This window comes from Prionailurus bengalensis, chromosome E2 (genome assembly GCF_016509475.1).
Source record: "Prionailurus bengalensis isolate Pbe53 chromosome E2, Fcat_Pben_1.1_paternal_pri, whole genome shotgun sequence".
NCBI lineage: Eukaryota > Metazoa > Chordata > Mammalia > Carnivora > Felidae > Prionailurus > Prionailurus bengalensis.
Window position 1 is genome coordinate 55,912,497 of NC_057352.1, and position 26,544 is coordinate 55,939,040.

General features: G+C 44.6%; 1 protein-coding gene across 2 annotated transcripts in view; it reads left to right on the forward strand.

Annotated features, from left to right (window-relative positions):
- HSD17B2 (hydroxysteroid 17-beta dehydrogenase 2) overlaps positions 1-26,544 on the forward strand; it is a 93,181-nt gene that overhangs the window by 39,117 nt on the left and 27,520 nt on the right. For both annotated transcript variants that reach the window (XM_043599758.1, XM_043599759.1), the window contains exons 2-3: positions 12,026-12,238; positions 18,688-18,873. In XM_043599758.1, the coding sequence (XP_043455693.1) occupies positions 12,026-12,238; positions 18,688-18,873 (399 nt within the window). The remainder of the gene's footprint in view (positions 1-12,025; positions 12,239-18,687; positions 18,874-26,544) is intronic.

A 26,544-nucleotide genomic window follows, 5' to 3' on the forward strand; every position in this document is an offset into this window, starting at 1 on the left:
GAACACAGCTGCCATTTACTTAACAAACACCTGAATAGTAAATGCCCTGTGCCAAGCCTTGTGCCAATTACTTTAATTAATCAAACCATTTTAATCCTTCTAACAACCCTAGGAAGCAGGTGCTAGTATCGCCCTACATTACAGATGAGGAAACTGAGGCACAGAGGGGTTGATGGGCCAAAGTCACATGAGTGACTTTGGTAAGTGGCAGAGCCAGGATTTGAACTCAAGTCTCCTAGCTCCAGAATCCAGGCTCAGACCATTTCTCCATGCTGCATTTGTTAAATTAATTAATTAATTAATTTTTTATTAAAAATTTTTTTATTGTTTTTTGAGAGACAGAGACAGACAGAGTACGAGCAGGGGAGGGGCAGAGAGAGAGGAAGTCACAGAATCCGAAGCAGGCTCCAGGCTCTGAGCTGTCAGCACAGAGCCCAACACAGAGCTCGAACTCATGAAATGTGAGATCATGATCTGAGCAGAAGTTGGATGCTTAATTGACTGAGCCACCCAGGCATCCCTATTTTTAGTTTTTAAAGTTTATTTATTTTGAGAGAGACAGAGACAGCGCAAGTGGGGGAGGGGCAGGGATAGAGAGAGAGGGAGAGAGAGAATTCCAAGCAGGCTCCACACTGCCAGCACAGAGCCTGATGAAGGGTTCGAACCCATGAACCAGGAGATCATGACCTAAGCCGAAACCAAGAGTCAGAAGCTTAACTGACTCAGCTACCCAGGCATCCCTCTCTGTTGCATTTTAATAGGGAGAATTTCATCTCATTATGAAAAATAATGGTTTGTGGTTTTGAAGACAACGTAGAAATGTATAAAAATGGTTTACCTAATATTAATTTAAAAATTAGTTGTCAAATTATATGTGTGCTATAACTGGAATTGTTAAAGAACAATGTGCAGAAAGAAGTCTAGAAGAAAAAACATGAAGCCTATAAAAGTTGTGCTAGGGGCGCCTGGGTGGTGCAGTCGGTTAAGCGTCCAACTTCAGCCAGGTCACGATCTCGCGGTCCGTGAGTTCGAGCCCCGCGTCAGGCTCTGGGCTGATGGCTCAGAGCCTGGAGCCTGTTTCTGATTCTGTGTCTCCCTCTCTCTCTGCCCCTCCCCCGTTCATGCTCTGTCTCTCTCTGTCCCAAAAATAAATAAAAACGTTGAAAAAAAAATTAAAAAAAAAAAAGTTGTGCTACATTGGTAAGATAAATAGGGATTTCTTCTTTTACTTCCCCATTGTTGATTAAAAAAATTTTTTTTTTACATTTATTTATTTTTGAGAGACAGAGAGAGACAGAGCACAAGGTGGGGAGGGGCAGAGATGAAAGGAGACACAGAATCCGAAGCAGGTTCCAGGCTCTGAGCTGTCACCACAGAGCCCGATGTGGGGCTCGAACTCACCGACCGTGAGATCATGACCTGAGCCGAGGTCGGACGCCTAACCGACTGAGCCACCCAGGCGCCCCCCCGTTGTTGATCTTAAAGTTTCATTACTTGTAGGATGTTTGGATAATGACTAGAAATTTACAGGCTTACACATTCTTCCCTCTTCGTCCCTCTTTCTGAATGTAGCTTCCAAGGGGGGGCACCTGCATGGCACAGTCGGTTAAGCGTCCAACCTCGGCTCAGGTCATGATCTCACGGTCAGTGGGTTTGAGCCCCGCATCAGGCTCTGTGCTGACAGCTCAGAGCCTGGAGCCTGCTTCGGATTCTGTGTCTCCCTCTCTCTCCCTCTGTCTCTCTCTCTCTGTGCCCCTCCCCAGCTCATGTTCTCTCCCTCAAAAATAAACGGACATTAAAAGAACTAAAGGAAAAAAAAAAGACTTGAATGTCACTTCCAAGGGACTAGCTTGTATCCAAGAGCACACGCAGTCTCACCTTTACAGGGTGGTGTGTTACATTCAAGGGACATGGTCCTAAAGAACTTCTGAACTTCACAATTTACCTAATTTAAGATTTGAACAAACGTTGGACTATTTCTGTTTACCAGCTAATCCAGCACTCTCGAGTAGCAATGGCATAAATCTAGCTCCCATGAGCCCACCAGCTTTGAGACTACACAATTGTTAACTCTTTTGAATTAAAGGGATTCATACTGTTTCCATTTTGCACATAAAGGGAGACTTTATTAATATTTTTAGAATGAATCCATATTTCAAACTCACTCCTGTCTTGCACAGATTTCGTTTAAATGCTCATTACTTGCTCCAAGTTGATATATTTCTAGGCTACTAGAGATAGAATGATCTCAAAGGGCATAGCTTAAACCCAACTCCAGCATGTCATCCACCCTCTACCAGGGATGGATGTCCAACTCAACAAATGTTTTGTTGAGTACTTACTTTGAGTCAGGTACTATCAACATGAGTGACAGGATTCTCTGTTCTGAAAGCATTCATATTCCAATGCCTTCTTAAATGCCCATTTAGTCAACACATGCTTTTTACTGACCATCTTCTTTGTGCTAAATCCTATGCGCTAAAAGAATGGAATATTTTTAAAGATTTTATTTATTTATTTTAAGCAATCTCTACACCTGACATGGGGATTGAACTCATGACCCTGAGATCAAAAGTCATGTGCTCTGCCAACTGAGCCAGCCAGGTGCTCCAAAGAATTGAATATTTTATATCCCAGCTGTTTAGATCCTGGACCCTGCTTGGGTTCCAACCTAACCCTGCCATGTCCCAGCTGAACGATTTAACTCTTTTTGTGTCTCAGTTTCCTCCTCTGTAACTGATGGTAGTAAAATGACTTACCTTTCAGAGTGGTTGGGAGCATGTAATGAGTTAGTATGTGAGAGGCTGGCAGGAACTTGGTGAACACGCAATCCATGCAGGGTGTGGTTATTTTCAGGGATTACCATTAGAGAGCCCTTATGAGACACTTGCCTTTTCCCCAAGGCCCCAGCCTTGTCTTGGGGTTTCCAGAGTACACAAGGATTCTCAACAGGGAGTGGCTTTCTTTCCCAAGGTGCGCTGACACTTGCATAGGCTCAGGGCTAGCACAGCCTGATCTTTAACACTGTAAATCACAAACGATGTCCTGGTTAGAGCCACGATACCAGTAAGAGCTGCTTACAACATGTGGGGTCTTGTGTAAAACATCTACTGTGTGTTACCTCCCAACATCAGCCTAGGAGGGAGGTACTGTCATAACCCCACTTCCCAGATGAAGAAATAGAGGGTCCACACAACTACACAGAACATTCTCCAAAACTCATGTGTGGAAGACGCAGATTCAGGCAGCATGCATCTTAACTGAGATGTTGAATTGATCCTCACTAGACACAAATTCTTCGTCTACCAATTTGTGCATGCAAAGGCCTGAAAATCAGGAAGGATCACAGCTTTATTTTTTTTTAATCTATATAATTATTACTGGGAACAGGCACTGCTAAACACATCACAAATATTAACTGGTTTAGGTATCATTAGTAAGTCCACTTTACAGATGTGGAAACGGAGACACAGGGAAGTTAAATAACTTGACCAGGGTTGCATAGGTAGGGATGGTGGGACCAAGGCTCACACCCAGGCCTCTGTGCTGTGCCTTCTTACAGATAAGGATAAGCAGATGGCCTTCTATGAACTTTGGCTTTGTTAATTCACCGTCAAATAAAAACAAATCCCGATTTACTAAGGAGAGGTTTTATTTGAAAGGGTTATTGCAGGGGGATAGGACGGGTGTCGTATGGGGAATACTCTGACCATAGGTCTGCAAGTATCTCAAGGGTTGGACCAAAAACAGAATGTTGCTTTTAGAGGGGGCAGTAAACACGTGCAGATGGCTCCAGGTGAGGGGCATTGCATGGGCAGGCAGGCTGTGACCAGACAGTAGATGAAAGGAGGTTTTCTCCTGAGACCAGCCTATTCTCAGGAGTGGCTGCCTACTGGGTCAGGCTGGGGGTGGGCCAGGGCCCAGGGAAAGAAGAGAATCTGCACCAAAGGTTGGTTAACAAGCACTTTTTTCCAATGATTCGCTGGTGACAGGCCATCCAGCTAATTATTTATGAAGCAATGGAGGGCCTGGGTCTGGCCCTGTCACAGGTAAGCCAGGGGAGCATCCATGAGTGTTACCCAGGTCACAGGGGGCAGGTGACCTCTTTGCACTAAGCTGTCTCCTAAGAAACAAAGAGAGGGGGCGATTCTGTTTGCTGTTTTCCAGAATCACAGGGCCTGGCAAAGTTCAACACGCCATCACTCCATTTGCCTCCAGCACAGACACGCCTCCTTTGACCTCACTTGGCTTTGTTGTGCTTCACAGACAATGCGATTTTTACAGACTGAAGGTTTGTGGCAACCCTGTGTTGAGCAAGTCTATTGACGCCATTTTTCCAACAGCATCTGCTCACTTCATGTCTGTGTGACACATTCTGGTAATTTTCACAGTATTCCGAACTTTTTCTTTACTATTATATTTGTGATGGTGACCTGTGATCAGTGATCTGTGACGTTACTATTGTCATTGTTTTGGGGCGCCATGAAGCGTGCCCATAGAAGATAGCAAACTTAATCAGCCCTTCCCTCGTCTCCCTCTGCCCTCGGGCCTCCCTGTTCCCTGAGACTCAGCAGTATTGAAATTAGGCCAGTTAGGAACCATACTCTGGCCTCTAAGGGTGCAAGTGACAGGAAGAGTCCCTTGTCTCTCACTTTAAGTCAAAAGCTAGAAGTGACTACGCTCAGGGAGGAGGGCATGTTGAAAGCGGAGATAGGCCGGAGCCAGGCCTCTTGCGTCATTTAGCCAAGCTGTGAGTGCAAAGGGAAAGTTCCCGAAGGAAATCAAAAGGGCTCCTCCAGCGGACACGCAAATGCAAAGAGAGCGAGAGGCCTTACTGCTGATGTGGAGAAGGTTTCAGCGGTCTGGATAGAAGAGCAAACATTCTCTTAAGCCAAAGCCTAATCCAGAGCAAAGTGCTAACTCTCTCCAGTTCCATGGAGGCTGAGAGGCGAAGAAGCTGCACAAGAAAAGCTTGAAATTGGCAGATACTGGTTTGTGAGGCGCAAAGGAAAGAGGCTGTCGTCCTAACCTCAAAGTCCAAGGTGAAGCAGCAGGTGCTGTTGCAGAAGCTGCAGCAAAGTATTTAGAAGTGAAATACTGAATACTGAAATAGTGAAAATGGCTACACTGACCAATAGATTTTCACTCAACAACAAGACGTTCAAAGCTAGAGAAGAGAAATCAATGCCTGGCTTCAGAGGTTCAAAGAAGGGGCTCATTCTCTTCGTAGGGGCTAATGTAGCTGGTGACTTTGAATTGAAGCCAGTGCTCACTCACCACTCTGAAAAGGCTTGAGCCCTTAAGAGTTATGCTAAACCTGCTCTACTTGTGCTCTGTGAATGGAACAACAAAGCCTGGCCGACAGCACATCTGTTTGCCTAATATTTTAAGCCCAGTATTGAGACTCACTGCTCAGGGGAAAAAAAAAATTTCTTTCAAAATATCAGTGCTCACTGACAATGCATCTAGTCACCCAAGGGTGCTGATGGGGGTGGTACAATGAGATGAATGTTGTCTTCATGCCTGCTAACGTAACATCCATTCTGCAGCCCGTGGATAGAGAAGTAATTTTGAATTTCAAGTCTTATTATTTAAGAAATACATTTTGTAAGGCTAGAGATGCCATAAAAAGTGATTCCTCCGATGCATCTGGGCAAAGTCAATTGGAAACCTTCTGGAAAGGATTCACCATTCTAGATGCTGTTAAGGACATTTGTGATTCATGGGAAGAGGTGAAAATATCAGCATTAACAAGAGTCTGGAAGAAGTTGATTCCAACCCTTATGGATGGATGACTTTGAGGCTGTCCAGACTCGAGTGGAGGAAGTCACCACAGATGTAGTGGAAATAGCAGGAGAACCAGAATTAACAGTGGAGCCTGGGACATCTGGGTGGCTCAATCGGTTGAACGTCTAGCTTTGGCTCAGGTCATGATCTCGCCGTTCGTGAGTTCGAACCCCACTGCTGTCATCAGACTCACTGCTGTCAGTGCATAGCCCACTTTGGATCCTCTGTCTCCCCCTCTCTCTGCCCCTCCCTGGCTTGTGCTTTCTCTTTCTCTCAAAAATAAATAAACATTAAAAAAAAAACAACAACACGTGGAGCCTAAAGGTGGGACTGAATTGCTGCCTTCTCATGATAAAACTTTTAATGCATGAGAAGTTGCATCTTATGGATGACCAAAGAAAGTAGTGGCCTTTGTGAAAGTGGTTTCCACTCCTGGTGAAGATGATTGAAATGACAAGAGAGGATTTAGCAGATAAACTGAGTTGTCAAAGCAGCAGCAGGATTTGAGAAGAATTAACTCCAATTTGAAAAAAGATCTCCTGTGGGTAAAATGCTATCACACAACATCACATGAAACAGAGAAATCACTCTCTAAAGGAAGAGTCAATCGATGTGGCAAGCTTTACCGTTGTCTTAAGAAACTGCCACCGCCACCCCAACCTTCAGCAACCACCACTCCACTTGGTGAGCAGCTGTCAGCATCCAGGCAAGACCCTCCACCAGCAAAAAGCCCAGATGATGGTTAGCATTTTTTAGCAATAAAGTATTTCTTAAATATATTATTTTTAACATTTATTTATTTAATTTTGAGACGGAGAACGAGAGAGAGAGAGCGACCAGGGGAGTGACAGAGAGAGTGGGAGAGAGAGAATCCCAGGCAGGCTCCACGCTATCAGCACAGAGCCCAATGCGGGGCTTGAATCACTCACGAACTGTGAGATCATGACGTGAGCCAAAATCAAGAGTTGATACTTAACTGACTGAGCCACCCAGGTGCCCCAACAATAAAGTATTTTTTAATTAAGGTATGTACATTGTTTTTTAGGCCTAATGCTATTGTACATTTAATAGGCTACAGTATAGTGTAAACATAACTTTTATATATGCTGGGGAACCAAAACATTCATTTGACTTGCTTTATTGTGGCAGTCTGGAACTGAACCCGCAAAATCTCTGAAGTTTGCCTGTATCTTCCACATGCCAGGCTCTTCCTAGGAACTTTCTAGAGAGTTAGGTCCTGGATTCAGGAAGCTAGTCAAAGTTACGACCTTCAGGGGGTGCGTGGCTGGCTCCATCCATCAGTAGAGCATGTGACTCTTGATCTCAGGGTCGTGAGTTCAAGCTCCACATTGGGCATGGAGCCTACTTAATAAATTAAAATTTTTTAAAAAGACGCTACTTTCAAAAATATCTTCCAGATTGTTCTCTACTCAGAGAACATGTAGTCAGGATCAACACATCTCTTTCTTCTCTCACTTAGCATAAAGTTTTCAAGATTCACCATTGCTATAGTGTGTAACAGAACTTTATTTCCTTCTATGGCTGAATCATATTTCATTGGATGGATACACCATGTTGTGTTTATGTATCCGTCTGTTGGTAGACTTTTGGGTGGACAACCTTTCTCACCCTCCTCTGCACATGCCCTGGCTGGGTGTTTCTTTGCTGCATGGAACCCGGGGCCACGGCTTTCATCTCTGCACTGCAGAACGATTCTTTCTGTGCAGGGAAGGAACATGCTGACATCCTAATATGACAGAAACCTGTCAGGAGAACTGGAAGCTCGAAAATTCATGGCCTCAATATGCCCAGCTGCGTCGACCATGAGGCAGAAGCACGGGGTTTGGTGTATCACAAATGGGAGGGGCCCTCCGTGGACACATGGCCTTGCCCGCCAGAGCAGGTGTAACCCAGCTCCAGACCCATTCTTCGTGCCAATCGGGTTCTAAGTTAGTTACTTGCAGGTTGATCATACCCTTCCTTGCTGGATCACACGAGGACCATTCTGGACTTGGCTTCCCCACACTTCCCCTCTCTTCTTAAACAGATACAGGAGAAGGTGGCTGGTCCAGGATAACGAAGAGGCATGGGCTTGGATCTAGGCCCCGGCAGAGAGTCTAAGTCTATCCCTACTATCTCTGTAATGCTGGCCCCTCTCCTTTTCAGTTTTCCCATGTGTAGAATGGGAAAGGTAATCTCACCTGTTGACATTTGGAGAATAATTTTGCAAGACAGTACTGGTCACCAGTGACATGTGGGGTTTCCGGGGTGGTGTAGGGATTTGCGTGCTTGGCACCTATCTGTGGCACTTGGCACTGTCCAGGAGCTAGTTCCAGCATAGTTGACTGAGAAGTTGAATTTGTCCAGCTGCAGGGCAAAGCCACATTCACTGGGCTCACAAAACTGGTACACACATATATTATTACATGTTGAAGAGCCATAATTCTAATGTGCTCATTTACACCAAGATGGACATCTGTCACCTGGCTCAGATGCTTCTATCTGTCTCCATTGTTACTATCTCTTCCTCTGGGCAGGCCCTGGTGGTGACGCTTACACAGAGGCCTGTCTCCTGAGCATAGATGCACATGGACATACAAGAAGCAAAAGTTAAATGCAATCAGCATTATTTATAGTAGTCGATACATGGAAGCAACCCAAGTGTCCGCTGACAGATGAAAGGAGAGGGGTGCCCAGGTGGTTCAGTTGGTTAAGCATCCGACTTGGGCTCAGGTCATGATCTCACTGCTTATGAGTTCGAGCCCCGCATCATGCTCTTTGCTGAGAGCTCAGAGACTGGAGCCTGCTTCAGATTCTGTGTCTCTCACTCTCTTTCTCCCCCTCCACTTGTGCTTTGTCTCTCTGTCTCAAAAATAAAGACATTAAAAATATTTAAAAAAATAGATGAATGAATAAAGAAGATGTGGTGCACATGCGTACACACACACACACACACACACACACAGAATATTATTCAGCCATAAAAAAAGAATGAGACCTTGCCATTTGCAACAACATGGATGGACCTAAAGGTATTATCCTAAGTGAAAAAAGTCAGGAAGATAAATACTGTATGATTTTACTTGTATGTGGAATCTAAAACAAAACAAATAAAAAAAATCAGAAACAGATCCATAAATAGAGAACAAAGTAGCGGTTGCTAGGGGGAGGGGGCTAGGGGCTGGGCAAAATGGGTGAAGAGCAGTGAGAGATACAGGCTTCCAGTTATGCAACGAATAAATAAGTCACAGGGATGAAAGGGACAGCATGGGGAATATAGTCATAGTATTGTAAGAGTGATGTATGGGGACAGATAGTAGCTACACTTGTGCTGAACACAATATAACGTGTAAACTTGTCAGATCGCTAATTTGCACTTCGGAAACTAATGTCACATTGTGTGAGCCATACTCAGGCAATAAATAAATAAACAAAGAAACAAATAAATAAATAAGACAAAAGGACAGAAAAACAGGCATTCACATGCCTTGCTGATAAATGTGAAGGACTAAAATCTATGACCATTTTAAACGTTGTCTATCTTTGACCCAGAAAGTCTCAGTGTCTGTCCTAGAGAACAAATACATACATTCAGAGACACATAAGTGATGCTCTTTCCAGCACTGTACATGAGAGCAAAAGAAGGAATTAACCTAAATGTCCATGAATAGGAAAATGATTCTATAACTTTTGGTGCTTATGATGGAATATGACACAGCAATTTTATTTTATTTTAAAAAAAATTTTTTTCAACGTTTATTTATTTTTGGGACAGAGAGAGATAGAACATGAACGGGCGAGGGGCAGAGAGAGAGAGGGAGACACAGAATCGGAAACAGGCTCCAGGCTCTAAGCCATCAGCCCAGAGCCCAACGCGGGGCTCGAACTCACGGACCGCGAGATCGTGACCTGGCTGAGGTCGGACGCTTAACCGACTGCGCCACCCAGGAGCCCCATGACACAGCAATTTTAAAAGATGGGGTAGAGCTATATCAACTGACATGGATATTCCTCCAAGATACTTTTTAAAAATATTTTTATTTACTTTTGAGAGACAGAGAGATACAGAGCGCTAACGGGGGAGGGGCAGAGAGAGGAAGACAGAATCCGAAGCAGGCTCCAGGCTCTGAGCTGTCAGCACAGAGCCCGACGTGGGGCTCAAACCCACAAACCATGAGATCGTGACCTGAGTCGAAGTTGGACGCTCAACCGACTGAGCCACCCAGGCAGCACTCCAAGATGTTTTGTTAAGCAAAATGCTACATTCACCCATTTTGTCCAACCCACCACCCCCCGCCCCTCTGACAACCATCAGTTTGTTCTCTGTATTTATAGGTCTGATTCTGCCTTTTGTTAGTTTATTCATTTGTTTGGTTTTTTAGGTCTCACTTAGGAGTGAAATTACATGGTATTTGTCTTTCTTAGTGTGACTGATTTCACTGGGCATCATACCTTCTAGGTCCATCCGTATTGTCTCAAATGGCAGGATTTCATTCTTTTTTTTAGGACTGTATAATATTCTTGTGTGTGTGTGTGTGTGTGTGTGTGTGTATAAAACACATTTTCCTTATCCGTTAATCTATTGATGGACACTTAAGTAGCTTCCATTTCTTGGCTGTTATAAACAATGCTGCAATAAAAATAAGGATCCACGTATCCTTACAAAGTAGTGTTTTTGTTTTCTTTGGGTAAAAACCCAATAGTGGAATTACTGCATCATATGGTATTTCTATTTTTAATGTTTTGAGCAACCTCCATGCTGTTTTCCACAGTGGCTGCACCAGTTTGCGTTCATGACAACAGTTCACAAGTGTTCCTTCTTCTCCACATCCTCGCCAACACTTACTTCTTGTCATTTTGATTGTAGCCATTTTAACTGGTGTGAGAGGATATCTCATGGTGCTTTTGACTTGCATTTCCCTGGCACTTAGTGATACTGAACATCTTCTCATGTGTATGTTGGCCATTTGTATGTCTTCTTTGGGAAAATGTCTATTCAGTGCCTCAGCCCATTTTTGAATTAGATTGTTTGATTTTTTTTTTTTTTTTTTTTTTTTTTTGGTGTTGAGTTTGTCCTTCACCGTCTAATGGTGATCATCCTCTTCTTAGGGACAGTGACACTTCTGTTCAGATTCCAGGAAGGTTTTGTTAGCTTGGAAGTAAGATGTCTTTTCCGGTCACTGACACATTGATCCTTGAGTTAACTGTCAGCGTGCTCTCTGATTTCTCATATTTTCCAGTTCTTAGGTAGATGCCTGACTATAGCCCCTGACTGCTGATAAGAGGGATCCCTCAAGGTTTACAGGAAAGATCACCTGACCCAGTCAGTGTGAAGACTATGTCTCACCTTTAGAGTTCTGGAGGCACACTGACTGTTGGGTGTTTATTCTGCTGTGGCCCAACAGGTGATTTTATGTGCATGTTGCCTTCATTCAGACCTTCAGATATCTATCACTTGTGGGCATAAAACCATTTTTCAAGGGTCCATAATATCCTGCAGACTGGTTTGGATAAACTCCCACCTCAAAGTATGAGGGGCATTTTCCATATTATTTGTCACCCATTTATTTCCACAAAGTGATGCACTTAGGGCCTTCTATCTGGTTTCTGTTGCACGTATCCTTCTAGGGTTGATGTCTATTCAACAACTTGGGAGAAGGCCATCATGGGGGAAAAAGTTCTGAGGAGATGAGCAGTGCAGATGGCTATGAGCCATCATCTTTCATAACCTAGAAGGGACTGGGAAGCTTCTTGTTCCTGACTTCTGTCCACAGGGACGCAGGATCTGACATTTTGTTACATCTCTAAAACCCAAAACCGACCCTAAGGTATTAGTTTGTAATGAATTATTCACTGAAGATTTTATGGAGTGATGGAAGCTACATCAAATATGACACAACAGAGATTAATAGAAAAATTTCCATGATGTGTCTTTATTTTCCCTCCTAAGTTATGTGGCCACCAGCCACTCCTGGACCATCCCTCCGTCAGAAATTCCCCTTTCACTTAAGCCCCCACTCCAAATTTTACCTAACTTTTCTTCTTTTTATACAGAGAAATGCATCTGTTTTGGCTTGTCTGTGCATTTTTCCACTTAGCAGATAAAGAAACTTCCTCAAGTGCCACCCTCTCCAGAAAACGTGGACAATCATACCTAGCATGGAATGTTTTCCTCATTAAGTGACTTCTCCTGCCACCTGAGTCTGAGCCCACTTTGTCTTGCCTTCATCCCTTGCAGGTGGTGATTCTGGATTTGGCCATGCCCTGTCCAAATATCTGGATGAGCTTGGCTTCACGGTATTTGTCGGAGTTCTGAATGAAAAGGGACCAGGAGCAGAGGAACTGCGAAGAACCTGCTCCGAGCGCGTCTCCGTGCTCCAGATGGACATCACCAACCCGCAGCAGATAAAAGACGCCCACAGCAAAGTGGTGGAAAAGGTGCAGAACAGAGGTACTGCGACCCACCCCTCCTAGCGAGTGACCCACTCTGGTTCCAGCCTCGAATTACCACTGCCCTCTAGTCCATTCTGGCTGCTGACCACATCTGAGGGTGTGAGCACCTGTCACATGCCACGGCCTCTCGCAGACACAAAGATGGTACGAATGGGTCAGCAGTCCATCCTCACAGAACTTGAATTCTTGAACCCAATTGCCCAACATCTGCTTGGTCACCCTCCCATTACTTACCCTCATGCCCGCGTTTCCCATTGCTTTCCTCCCAACAATATTAACATGTGTTAGACTTAAAAAAAAAAAAGTAACAATTACTGTCTTCCTTTAGTCACAGCCCTTTTTCTTCCCCTTCCTTCATGGCCGAGCTCTTTGGAACTCTGCTGTCCTGTTTTTAACTTGTTCACCTTCAATCTTGTGTTGGCTTACTAGTCTGGCTGAGCTAATAAGTGTCATCCTAGACACCTAGCTGTTTATCTCTCTGCACTATTTTATTTTTTAATTAAAAAATTTTTAATCTTTATTTTTGAGAGACAAAGAGAACAAGCGTGTGAGCAGGGCATGGGCAGAGAGAGAGGGAGAGAGAGAATTCCAAGCAGGCTCTGCACTGTCAGCATAGAGCCAGATGCAGGGCTCCAACCCACGAACCACGAGATCGTGACCTGGGCTGAAACCAAGAGTCAGAAACTTAACTGACTGAGCCACCCAGGCACCCCCCCCACCTTTGTTTTTTTTTTAATTTTAATAATCCCTTTTACTTAACCCAGTATATCTACAACATTAATATTTCAATATGTAATCAATACAAAGGTTATTAGTGAAGTATTTCACATTTTTTTAACTAAATCTTTGAAATCTGGTGTGTATTTTATACTTACAGCTCAACTCAATTTAGAGGCTAAATTTTCAATGGTTAAAGTGAAATATAGTCCTACCAAAACCACAAAGCTGTATTTATTTTTATGTATTTATTTAATTTAAATCCAAGTTAGTTAACATAGAGCTGCAGTATTATAAATGTGCTGACCACCCTCCCTTGTCTTGGCTTTGAGGTCTCCAGCTTTCCTATTGCTTCCCTAGTTCTCTGATTTGTTGTTGTTGTTGTTGTTTTTTATTTTGTTTCTCCTGCCTGAACCCCTTCTTCCATCCCCCCATAGAATGTGAATGTTTCTGCGGGCTCCATCCACAAACTTCCCATTCCATGTTTCCTGGGCTAAGCTGTTCTGTCCCTGTGCTACTCAGCTGCATATTACAATCACCTGGCGAGTGTTTGAAAATACCCATGCTTGGGCCCAGAATGGCCTACATAAGTTGGAGGCCCCAGGGCAAAATTAAAATGATGTAAGGTCCCTTGTTTCAGAAATGATGAAGACTTTAAGATGATGCTAGCAGAGAATTGAAACAAGCAGGAAGATCAGAAGCACAGGGCCCTGTGTGACTGCACAGGTGGTACACCCATGATGCCCACCCAGCCTGGGAACCCTTCCCCTAACCAATCAGATCGGTCTCTACAGGCAAGGATTCAGCTGTCCTTCAACAAGGGGGCTGCTACTGTTGCTAGCCTGTTGCTACGAATGTCAGCGGCAAAGAAGATCCCACTCGGGGGTCCCAGGCCTCAGTATATTTGAAAGCTCCCTAGGTGATACTAAGGTTCTGCCAGAGCTGAGAAACACTGAGACGTATGCCAGTCACTTCCAAGTGTATTACCAGCCTAGTCCCCTTCTCAACATCTCGACCTATATGTATAGAAAACCGTCTGCCTGACATCCCGCCTCCCCTTGTTAAAACCTGACCTCATTATCTTTTCCCCTGTTGCCTGTCTGCAAATGCGCTTACCCTCCTTCATTCCATAGCTCAGAAGTTGGCAATGGCACGAAGTCAGTCATCCAAGACAGCAGCCTGGGGGTCACTTAGACCTGCAGCTTACCCTCAGTCCCTAAATCCTATTTGTCCCGAGTCCTTCAGTTCTACGTCCTAGATCTTCCTCACCCCAGCCCGATTCTCTCATCTCCAGGCGGTGAGGCTTAGCAAGGCTCCACCTTCCACCTGGGCCCCCACGATCTTCCTTGCGATGGGGCTCCCTCCCCATTACTTTCCAAATGGGCAGTGATCTTTACAATGTGCTCCTTCTAACGCCACCCATCTCTTATAGACCCTTGGACGTACAGGGCCTCCGTGTCTTGGGTCCCTCCCATGAGCCAGGCCTGTGGGAGGTGTCTTGCTCAGTCTCACTGAATGGTTCAGTGGGTCTCTATCTGCCACCAAATACAATCTAAACCCCTTCACAAGAGTTTGAAAGCTCTCAGGGTAATGGCCGCTGACAAACCCTTAATCTGCAATACCTATTGGCCCACTCGGTAAATTCTGATCAGTTTCCAGAGTAGAATATGTGAAATCTACCATATCTTTGTACATGCAGCTTCCTCTTACCAAAATTTCCCTCTTGCCTCTGCTCCCTTTTTCTAAGACTCTTGATTTGTCCAACTGCAGACTCTACTCCCACAGGAGGCCTGGCTCAAACATAACATCTCACGCATGATCTTCCTGTTGATCCAAGTGACACCATTCACTTTGTCTTCTGGACACTCACTTGTTATACCTTGCACACACCTGCATTACTGATTATAAATATCTGTCCATCTCCTGCTCCTCACCACCAGGTTCCTTGAGAATCACAACCATGTTCCCAGGAGGATTCGTTCAGATGCCAGTGGCACAAACCCAGGTCGAAATTGCTAACGTATAAAGGAATGTATGTGCGTAATTGAAATGACAGGTTAGCTTCAGGTGTGTTGGATCTTTAAACAATGTCATCAGGGCTCAGTCTCTGTTTCTTACCCTGCTCTCTCCCTGGTTGGCTTCACGTTGGGGCTTTGCATGGAGGCCTCAAGCACTTGCAGCTTATATCCTCTTTACTGCTGACATTTTCAGCATAAAAACAGTAATATTATCTGCTTCATTTGGCAGTTGAAGATGTAGTTATATAGGAAGCACTTAGAAGAGTCCCCGACATGAGGAAGGCATTCAGTACGGGCTCCTGTTTTCCATTCATTCAACACTAAGCAGAGTCCCTGGCGTATAATAAATATTCAGCAAACATCTAAGAAGTGAGAGGAGGAAAGAAAAATAGACTTTTTGTTATTAGGAATTAATTTTCAGCAAGTTTAGCAATGTGTGGTCGTTTTCTAGAAAAGTAGTCTTCCTGGCCTGCTCTTTTGTGGTCTCAGAGATTTGAGCTTGTCCCTCTTAAGAAAGGGACTTCATGGTGTCTTATTCAATAAGATATTCAATACAGACCCTTCTAGTGAGGCCCAGAGGGGCAGTATTAACCATACTGAAGGATAAAGCAATGGGCTATAGATATGGAAATACTACACCAGCATCCAGGGATGCTGAAGGGGTGTGGGGGAATACACTTCCCAATGAGCGAGCCCATGGTATTTTGTGGCCAGAATTCTGGAGAGCCACCCTCTTCTGAGGCAGAATTATCAGTATGCTTTCTGTCCGTTTTCCTTGAGGTCTCTCTCAACCTCAGCCTCTCGGCTCAAAGAGGAAGTGAAGCAGTGAAACACAGAATTTAAAGTCACCAAGAAGGAGGTTTCCTGAAGAACCCTCTGGGAACTGTAGACAAATGAGAAAATGTCAGCTCCTGTAAGAGAGCTGTCACTGTGCTGTGTTCCTACACAGCACATTATTATATAAGTAAATATTACTTATTTTAAAGTTAATACGACCCATAGGTATAGTGGGCTTGTCAGCCATCTTAAAATTCTATGGCAGGAGTTGGCAAACTATGGCCCTGTTCTGTTTTGTTTTATATTTTATTTTGAAAAAATTGTAGATTCATAGGAAGTTGCAAATAAATGTCAGGCAGAGCCTGTGTGTGTTTTGCCAAGCCTCTCCCAGTGTTAACATCTTACATAACTACAGTACAATATCAAAACCAGGAAATTGGCATTGGTGTAAGCCACAGAGCTTATATTTCACCAGCTATACATATAAGCATGTGTGTGTGCACGCGTGCAAATGCGTGTGTAGCTTTGTATGAGAGCATCACAATCAAAACACAGAACTATTCCATCACCACCAGGCTCTCTCATGCCACATTTTTAAATTTTTTTTTCAACGTTTTTTATTTATTTTTGGGACAGAGAGAGACAGAGCATGAACGGGGGAGGGGCAGAGAGAGAGGGAGACACAGAATCGGAAACAGGCTCCAGGCTCTGAGCCATCAGCCCAGAGCCTGACGCGGGGCTCGAACTCCCGGACCGCGAGATCGTGACCTGGCTGAAGTTGGACGCTTAACCGACTGCGCCACCCAGGCGCCCCATCATGCCACGTTTTTAGAGCCATATTCTCATCTGTCACTCCTGGCGATCACAAATCTGTTCTCTCTCTAACTTTGTCATTTAAAGAACATTATATAGATCTGCCACCTGTTTTTGCACAGCCTCTGAGCTAAGGAAGTTTTCATAGTTTTAAATGGTTGAAAAAATCAGAAGAAGAAGATTATTTTGACAAATGAAAATGATATGGAATTCAAATGTCAATGTCCATAAACGCAGCTTTAGCGTGGCCCTGCCCCCATTCGTTTACAGATGAAGTCTGCGTCTGCTCTTACCCTATAGCATAGCTGAAACAGTAGTGCTCACACAGAACTGTTCACTATCTGGCCTTTTTTAGAAAAAGTTTGGCGACCCCAATTCTAGTGCCTTCTCAAGCTGCTGTGTGTTGCCTGCCCAAGGTGTACATCAGGCTGAATGAATTCAGCAGAGGCGTCCCCTCCACCATCACCATCCTCATAATAGCTGTTGAGCTCTTACTACGTCAGGCATCATCTCAATTAGGGCTCCCAATCACGACTGTGTATAAATGTCAGACCCCCAGCTCAGGTGTGTGAGAAATGCAGCATTGTTTTCTGCGACTCGACTCTGTATTTGAGCCATCTCTCTGCCGTGTGGCAAAAACCATTTCAATTGGAACTTCACCTCGTTTCCCCAGGGTAGCATCTAAATTCCTGGGGAGGAGACGTTTCTTTTGATTGTCAATGCTTCACGCTGACCCCTGCTGAGGCGTCCGACAATCTGTCCAGTCCTTGCACAAGTTGGCTGCCACTTACCTTCTTGATGCCATCCAAAAGGCATCATTAGGGCTGGACTTCCTGCCATTTGTGTCTCTGAGGCTCCTTCGACTTCTCTACGTAACACAGGTTCTCACACTTGAGATCACTTGGACGGTATGGTCTGTCACCAGAAGCTGAGCTTCAACAACAACTTCTGCTTGCTAGTTTCTGACTGGCAGGGCTGAAGTGGGGTTCCAGGATCTGCATTTCTAACAAGTTCCCATTTGTGCTGGACCACATCTTGAGAGCCACTGTTGTAAACCAGGCTGAGGCTCAGGGAACTCAGAGAATAAACATACCCCAGGTTCTGTCATCTCTGTTTCTCCCAGGTAAAGAGGAACCAGGTCACTCACTTCTGCTATAGAGCCCACCTCCTAAAAGACATTTGGACTTTTTGGATTACCTCTTTCCCACCATTTAGGGCAGTGGTTCCCAAGCTTGCTTGTACATTGGAATCCCCAGGGGAATTTTTGAAACTATCAGAGTCAGGGCCCCTTCTCTTCCCTATCCCAGAATTTCTGATGTAATTGGCTGGGATGTGGCTGGACACTGGGGTTTTAAAAAGTGCTCCCCCCACCCCCAGGTGATCCTAATGCAGTCAAGGTGGCAAACCACCACTTGGGAACAGGGCTTCTCCAAGTGTGGTCCAGACCTGCATCAGCACCACCTGGGAGGTCGTTAGAAATGTAGATTCTCAAGCTCCATCCCAGACACCCCCAAATGGGATTCCCTGGAGGTGGGCCCAGCGGTCTGTTTGTACAAGCCCTCTGGGTGATTCTGATGCAATCAATAGGATTAGGCTGGGTGGGGAAGGGACTAGGGCTCAGAGATTCTGCCATCTTCTTAGCTCTCGACACTTCTCTAGCTGTCTCATTTCCCTGGATTAGGGGATCTCTTCTAGTTTAGGGAAAAGGGAAGACAGGCTTCTATATCATCCCGCATGGTCCTAAGGATGTTATACTGTCTCTACACACTCCTTTGAGGGAGAAACATGAGGTAGGCCCTTATTACTATCCCCCTTGCTGCTGCTTCCCTCTGCGGATACAGCAAATATCTAGCTGCTTGGATGTAGGAAAGTGTTAGAAGGAGAAGGAAATACCTCCAAAAAAACCTTGCTTAATATTTCAAATCTACTCACTACACGACCCCCCGCCCCCACCCCAAAGGAGGTGGTTTTAGGTATTCGAGGAGACTGAGGTCTGAGTTTGAGTGATCTGCCTGGATCCTAAACTTGAAAGGGGACTTTTAGACTCTGGAGCTTTAAGTGTTAAAAATCCTCCTGCTCTCCAGCATCATGAGACATCAAACTCATTCCTTTCTGTCCTCAGGACTGTGGGCTGTGGTCAACAATGCTGGGATCATTGGCTTACCAGCGGACGGGGAGCTCATTCCCATGACTAACTACAAACAATGCATGGCCGTGAACTTCTTTGGGGCCGTGGAGGTCACAAAGGTATTTTTGCCTCTTCTTAGGAAATCCAAGGGGAGGCTGGTGAACATCAGCAGCATGGCAGGTGAGTTGGCCTTTCCCCACAAGGTTGTACGGTGCCTGTTGTGCAAGATGTGGCTTGTTGCATTCTTTGTGGACCAAAGAAGAAAGCAGGACAGGCTTCTGCAGGGCTGGTTCGAGGTTAGTCAAATTGTATGTTTACCGTTCATCTTAACACAATAAAACCTTCCCTTTCAAATCCTTTCATGTACAAACGCTTACCTCTTATGTCATCTACTCATTACTGGGGATTTAGGTTTTACATATCTTCATAACACATAAGCTTCCTAGATTTGGACAGGAAACCCGGCATACAGTTACTGGTAATCTGTTTTGAACTGGGCACATTCGTAAGATGAGTGGGCAAATGTCCCCACTGTTGGCACTGATGGAGCTCTACATCTCTGTTGGCTGCCCAATGGTATTTTCCATAAGATCCTTCCCAATATTTTGCAATCTCAAGGCAGTTGGGTCAGGGTGTGACATTTGATGACTCACTTTTTTTCCATTTCAAAGAACAGATAGTCAAAAACTTGAGTGCAGGGTTTAACAAACTCCCTTTCATAAACAAGCCCATGTATGTGATATCACATCCTTTCTTCTAGGGCAGCCATTTTCTTTCCTTTCCTTTCCTTCTCTTCTTTCCTTCTTCCTCTTTCTTTCTTTCTTTCTTTCTTTCTTTCTTTCTTTCTCTTTCTCCCCTTCTCTCTCTCTCTTTTTTTTAAAGTAGGCTCCACACTCAGCTCAGAGCCCAACACAGGGGTTGAACTCATGACCCTGAGACTGAGACCGGAGCTGAGATCAAGAGCTCAACACTAAACCAACTGAGCCACCCAGGCGCCCAGAACAGGCATTTTCAAACTGGGGTTCCTTAGATCCTGACTTGGCTTTGGGAACGTCCATGGGGTTGTCTTTCGGGCCACTGCACGAGTAAAAGGGAAGCCAAGGGGGTGGGGGCTTGGACTTTAGGATCCTGCCTTCAAAGAGAGGAACACCACTACTCTTCACTGTTTGATCAGTTGGTTCCAAACAAGATTTTTTTTTTTTTAAATGAAGGATCCACTAGTTACTTTATTTCGTTTATTTGGTTTTTGGGGTGAGGTCCTTTGTATAGACTAGGCAATTATCACTGTTCATCATATTTCCTTCCTACCTTTAACTCAGCAACTTCTTGAACTTAACTACGTGAATGTGGGTTACTAAGTTGGTGATTGGCCTGAGGAGAAAGGAAGCAAAGAAGGGAGGAAGGACAAGAAGGAGAGAGGGAGGAGAAAGAGAATGGGGAAAGAAAGGCTAAGGTGGTTAACAGAAATGAGTATTATATTTTAACTTGTATGACAATCCTGAAATAGTTCCAATTTCTTGCTACCTCGCTAAGTGAACAAATCCTGGGAAAACACATTTGCAACATTTCAGCCTTATCTTTCTTCTGAACTTAGCCTTCAAAATTTTTACCTCTGTGGAAACCTCGCCTTTTTCAGCTCCCTGGCACAGCCTGGTACCTCTGAAAAATTCTCACACACTCCTTGCCTCACTCATTAAACAAATATTTACTGAAGTAACTGATCATTGCCTGCTTCTTGGCACACTGACAAACTTTGCTCTTTTCTCTCTTTGCCTTCAACTTTGAGCAGCTCATTCGTTAAGAAGACTGTACTTTAGTTATCACTAATAGGCACACTACCTGCTATGGGCACAGGGTCTGGCATGTAGGATCTCAACTAATAAATGAAGAAATCCAAGTGTGAGAATGAATGAAAAATGGATGGATGAATGAGGGAATGAAGAATTTACAATACAGAACATGACTGTTCCTGCATCTTCAACTTGGCTTCTAATGCTTTTTCTAAACCAAGGCTTCGTACTCTCTTCTGTTTCCATTGGAGGGACACTTGAGTGTTAAAAAAAATAAATCACAATACCTTCACTCTTATTCTTACGGTGGATGTGCAAATTCTTTACATCTAGCCTTACTGGTTCCATTCTATCATCTTACCATCATCGCCAAGTCAACACATCTGAAACCAAAGTTGTCATTGGCAATTCAAAGTTTTCTCCCCTTCTTTTGGTTTTTCTCCTGGTCTTTAAAATTTCAGAGCTTTGAGATTTCTTCTTTTTTTTTTTTAAGTTTATTTATTTATTTTGAGAGAGAGAGAGAGAGAGCAGGAGAGGGGCAGAGAGAGAATTTCAAGCAGGCCCTGCACTGTTAGTACAGAGCCTGGTGTGGGGCTCGAACTCACAAACCATGAGATTATGCCCGGAGCCAAAATCAAGAGTCAGATGCTTAACCGACGGGCCTACCCAGATGTCCCTAAAATTTCTTTCATTTGTTTCTCCCTTTGCCTTTCCCTCCTTTCTCCCATCCATTCAGTCACCAAGATGTATGGAGTCTTACTTCATCACATTCAGCTTTAAATCCTTATGTCCCAAAGAAACTCTAGAATGAAGTTCATCTGTAGGACACGGAAGACACCTAAGGTATTTTATAAAGTTGTTAAGGCAGTGGCAAGAAATCAAAACAGATGGCAAGCATATGTACCTTATAGGGCAGGTGTTTGTAAAAAGATAGGAGCAAAACTCTTAAATGATGCTTGTAGTTTCCTCCAGTGAGGAAGAGCAGAGAAATTCAGCAGAAAACAAAGTAAGGAAATCCCTTGCATTTGGCTGACAAGAGTTTTACAAAACAATGGAAAGTATTTTGAGCAGGGGGGTAAGGAGCTAGAATGTAACACAGGATCAGGAGAGTCAAAGCAAGTATAAAACACAATATGTAACCAAACAATCCATTGAAATTAGCATCCAATGTGATGTCAATTTGATGTGTCTCTTGGCAAAGTTAATATAAAAGCAATTTTGGAAAACGTGCTTATCTAGGAATTCCTTCCTGGTCTTTTTCTCATTTTGAAGTAGGAGTCATGGAGAGAGAGAGAGATAGGCAATCAGTCACTAATGAATGTTCTCCAAAGGAGCTCACTGTAGCCCTGGCCCATCAGGTTGTCATGAGCCTGGTATCCGTGCCACCTTCTGCATGACAAGAATTTCACTGGGGTAGATTTATCATGGAAGTTTACATCAGCCAGGAGGGGCTGGGCTGGAATTGATAACTCTGTTCCGGTAATCCAGTGCAGCATAGCAAATAACCCCAAATAAAGTGTCTCAGGCTGGTATGAGTAGGTAACTAGTTTGGTGCGTAGGTGGCTCAGTTGGGTAAGCATCCAACTTTGGCTCAGGTCATGATCTCGCGGTTCGTGGCTTCAAGCCCCACGTCGATTTCTGTGCTGACAGCTCAGAGTCTGGAGCCTGCTTGGGATTCTGTGTCTCCCTCTCTCTCTCCGCCCCTCTCCTGCTTGCACTCTGTCTCTCTCTCTAAAAAATAAACAAATATTAAAAGAAAAGAAGAATAATGTTTCCTCAAATGCATGCACATCCTAATTCCTGGAACCTGGAATATGTGACTTTACCTGGCAAAGGGGGCCTTACAGGTATGATTGAGTAAAAGAGCTAGAAATGCCAAGATTATCCTGCATTATCTAGATGGTTCAGACACAAGAGTCCTTATAAGGGGGAAGCAGGAGAGTCACAGTCAGAGGTGGAAGAAGGGACCAGGAGCCAAGCAATGCAGGAGGCTTCTAGAAGTGGCAAAAGTCAGAGGAACTGATGATTCTCCCTTGGACACTCCAGAGGAACACAGCCTTGTTGACACCTTCATTTTAGTCCAGTGAAACCTCTGACTTTCAAAACTGTAAACTAATACATTTTTATTGTTTAAGCCACTAGGTTTGTGGGAATTTGCCGTTAGAAGCAGTAGGAAAGTACACCTGGGTGGTTATCAGGTGAAATACCTCTGGGCCCATCCAGTCTCTTCAAAGATGGATGGAGGTCCATCGACACTTCTCCACTGCCTTTCCCACCCTAGCCGGGGAGAGGGGGCTGTGGTGGTGGTGAAGGGGGAGACTGTAGGGCTGACCTTCTTTCTAATACCCAACATAGGCTTTCCATTTCAAGGCTCACTCTGCCCCAGGCCTCCCAAGCACTCCTGGAGGATATCTTTCATTAGTTTTAAGTCCCAGACAGACATCCTTCCTAGCAAGGCGTTAATTCTTTGTTTGTTTGTTTGTTTGTTTAATCCACTTTATTTGGCCAATATGTTCAATTCCAATATTTCGGTAGAAACGCCTGAAGAACTGTCAACATTTCATTCAGTTTAAGCAACAAGGCACCAATTCTCGCTGCAGTTATAAGTGCACGTTTTACAGTCCCAGTTTGGCTCTTTCTATATGTCAAACTTTAATTATTTCTGATTAACAACTTAGCACATGTACCTAATTTCCCATTCCAAACATTTTACTTTTCTCTGAACCTGAATACCCGTTCCTTCCACCCTTCTGCAACCCAGGGCCCCGTGGACAGCTTTCACTCCTCATCCTGCATACCATGTTGAGTCGACACAGCATTTTATTGCATTCCCCCCAAAGCAAAGCCAAGTTCAGATTGGCTCAGATCTTCAGAACAGATTTCATTAAGGATTTTGTGCAAAGGTGGAAGAAAGGACTATACCCTATACAACAAGACTCGTTTTAACGGAAACACTTATAAATGCTCTGTTCTCCTTCCAAAGAATTTCAGCAGGCCGGAGCTCCCCTGCTCTCTCTTTCCTCATAGTTTTAAGGTTCATCCATGTTGTAGCATGCATCAGAACTCCATTCCTATTTATTTATTTATTTAGATTTTATTTGTAAGTAATGTCTATACCCAAGGTGGGGCTCTAAGTCACAACCCAGAGATGAAGAGTCTCATGCTCCTCTAACTGAGCCAGCCAGGCACAGGTTGCCCCTGAACTCCATTCCTTTCTAAAGCTGAGTAATTTCCCACTGTATGGGTAGACCATATTTTGTTTATCCATTTATGAGTTGATGGACATTGGGTGGTTCCCACTTTTTGCTATAGTGAGTAACATTGCATTGAACCTTCAAGTGTTTGTGTGCACACTGAAAACTCTGTGTGAGGGGCACCTGGCTGGCTCAGTGGTTGGGCGGCCAACTTCGGCTCAGGTCATGATCTCACAACATTTGGGTTCAAGCCCGGCGTCGGGCTCTGTGCTGACAGCTCAGAGCTTGGAGCCTGCTTTGGATTCTGTGTCTCCCTCTCTTTCTCTCTCTCTCTCACAAGAATAAACATTAAAAAAATTTTTTTTTTTAAACAAACAATTGCATGTTTTTTGGGGCACCTGGCTGGCTCAGTCAGAAGAGCAAATGATTCTTGATCTCAAGGTTGTGAGTTCGAGCCCCACCATGGGTGTGGAGCCTACTTAAAAAAATTTTTTTGGGGGCGCCTGGGTGGCTCAGTCGGTTGGGCGGCCGACTTCGGCTCAGGTCATGATCTCGCAGTCCGTGAGTTCAAGCCCCGCGTCGGGCTCTGTGCTGACAGCTCAGAGCCTGGAGCCTGTTTTGGATTCTGTGTCTCCCTCTCTCTGACCCTCCCCCATTCATGCTCTGTCTCTCTCTGTCTCAAAAATAAATAAACGTTAAAAAAAATTAAAAAAAAAAAGAAAGAAAACTCTGTGTGAGAGTTAGCTCTATCACTTTCCACGACCTTGGGTAAGTCGGTTAAACTCTCTGTACTTTTGATTTTTTTTTATCTTCTAAAGTGGTGTTAATGAGGATAATAATTGAACCTACCTCACAGGATAGTTGTGACCGTTAAGTACCTTTAGAACTAATGTTAAAGTACTCAGAACAGTGCCTGGCATAGAGTAGATGGCAAATAAATATTAACAGCTGTTATGAAGCATTCATTATACTTCAAGCATTTGTTGGGTACTATCAGATCTATGATCCCAAGAACCCTGCCAAGTATTAGTATCCCCATTTCGGAGTTGTGAAAACTGAGGTTCAGAAGAGTTATGTGACTGGCCCTCCAGTTAGAACTGGAATTTGAACTTTGGCTCCACATTCTGATTCACCAAGCCACAGCCTCCCCTGTTGATTCAGCTGGTTCTCATGTGTTACCACCATGCCAACCACAAGGCCAAGAACCTCAAGAGCTTGTCCCAAAGCTATCACCTCCACCATTTTCCTCTTCCTGTTAACCCCACTACTATATGCTCACACCAACCTTACCCCCATTCCCAGATGGGAATAAGGTCAACATAACCTACATCTAGTGTTTATTTACTTATTTTGAGAGAGAGAGAACAAGAGTGTGAGTGGGGGAGGGCAGAGAGGGAGAGGGGCAGAGAGACAGGGAGACAGAATCCCAAGCAGGTTCCATACTGTCAGCACAGAGCCTGACGCGGGGCTCAAACCCACGAACTATGAGATCATGACCTGAGCCAAAACCGAGAGTCAGATGCTTAACTGACTGGAGCCACTCAGGTGCCCCATTCTACATCTAAATCCACTCCTATGGAGGGGAAGTTATAGGACTGGGGTAGGGAGGAAACACAGCTTCTTTAACAACTTTTCCAGGAGATCAGGGAAGAGTCCACCACGTGGTGAATACACCCTCCTCTCCCTCATCTCCCATCCCCAAAGAAAGAACAAGAAACAGAAGGGGTGCAAGAGATACCACATAGCTCTACAGATAGAATCAGGTTTCAAAAGGAAGAGGAAGCCAGCCTCCTAGAATGGAGACAAACTACCCAGGTTTGGAAACTGTCTTTACCACCGACAACTTAGTGACCCAGAACAAAGTCCTGAACCTCTGGGCTGCAGCTTCCTCATGGGACTTTGGGGATAAGAATAATCACTTCTTCTGAGGGCCCTGCTAAGAAAATATGCAGGGACACGTGCTTAAGCAGCACCCTCGCACCGGACAGGTGGCAGGCTTGAGGGGCCTCTCTGAGGCTGGCCGTGGTTGTGCCTGTACAGGGCTTTTTATCCTGACAGCCACTGGCATCGCCACCCCTGACTGTGACACTGAGTTACCTTCCATCTGGCCCACTGCCTGTCACACACTGGCCCCCGGGGGCACATCACCCCCACAGGTCATTACTTCCACATCTGACCACACCTGCTCTAGGAGAAACCTAACCCTGTAATCGTGTTTTATCATCCCTCTCACAGAAACAGAATAGCTCTTTAATCCCTGCAAGGCAGTTGGATAAATATTTAACCAAGTATTAGAGGAATTGGGAGGCAGCTCTGATTGATTGTACAAAGGGCAGTTGAAAAATCTTTGTTTGAGAGTTCTGAGAGCTTTTTCTGGCCAGTTTTGCCCTTACATTGCAGAGTAAACAGTTGCAGGCTATGCTTGAAGAAGAACGGTTGAAAACAAACCTTATAAAACAACTCTGACCCCAGGGATGTTCAGCCAGTTGTGGTTTGCATCCTGCTCTTCTATTTACCTGTTGGGTAATTGCAGACAGGTCACCCCACTTTTCTACGAGTCTGAGTCGATTTTATCATCAGTCCACAACAGAGTGATGCAGCATGTTTCTTGGGTGATGCCTGAGTCTGGGGCAACATACCTCAGCCTCAGTATTATTGGTATTTGAGGGGAGGCGAATTCTTTCTGTGTAGGACTGTCTGATGTCCTGTGGGGTATTTAGCAGCATCTGTGTTCTCGACCCAGTAGTTGCAAGCGGCACCCACCTCCGGTGATGACAACTCTTCAGATGTTGCCACATGGGGCGGGGGGAGGGCAGGAGGGGAGCATGTGTACATGTGTGCGTGAGTGCACACGTGTGCAAAATTGC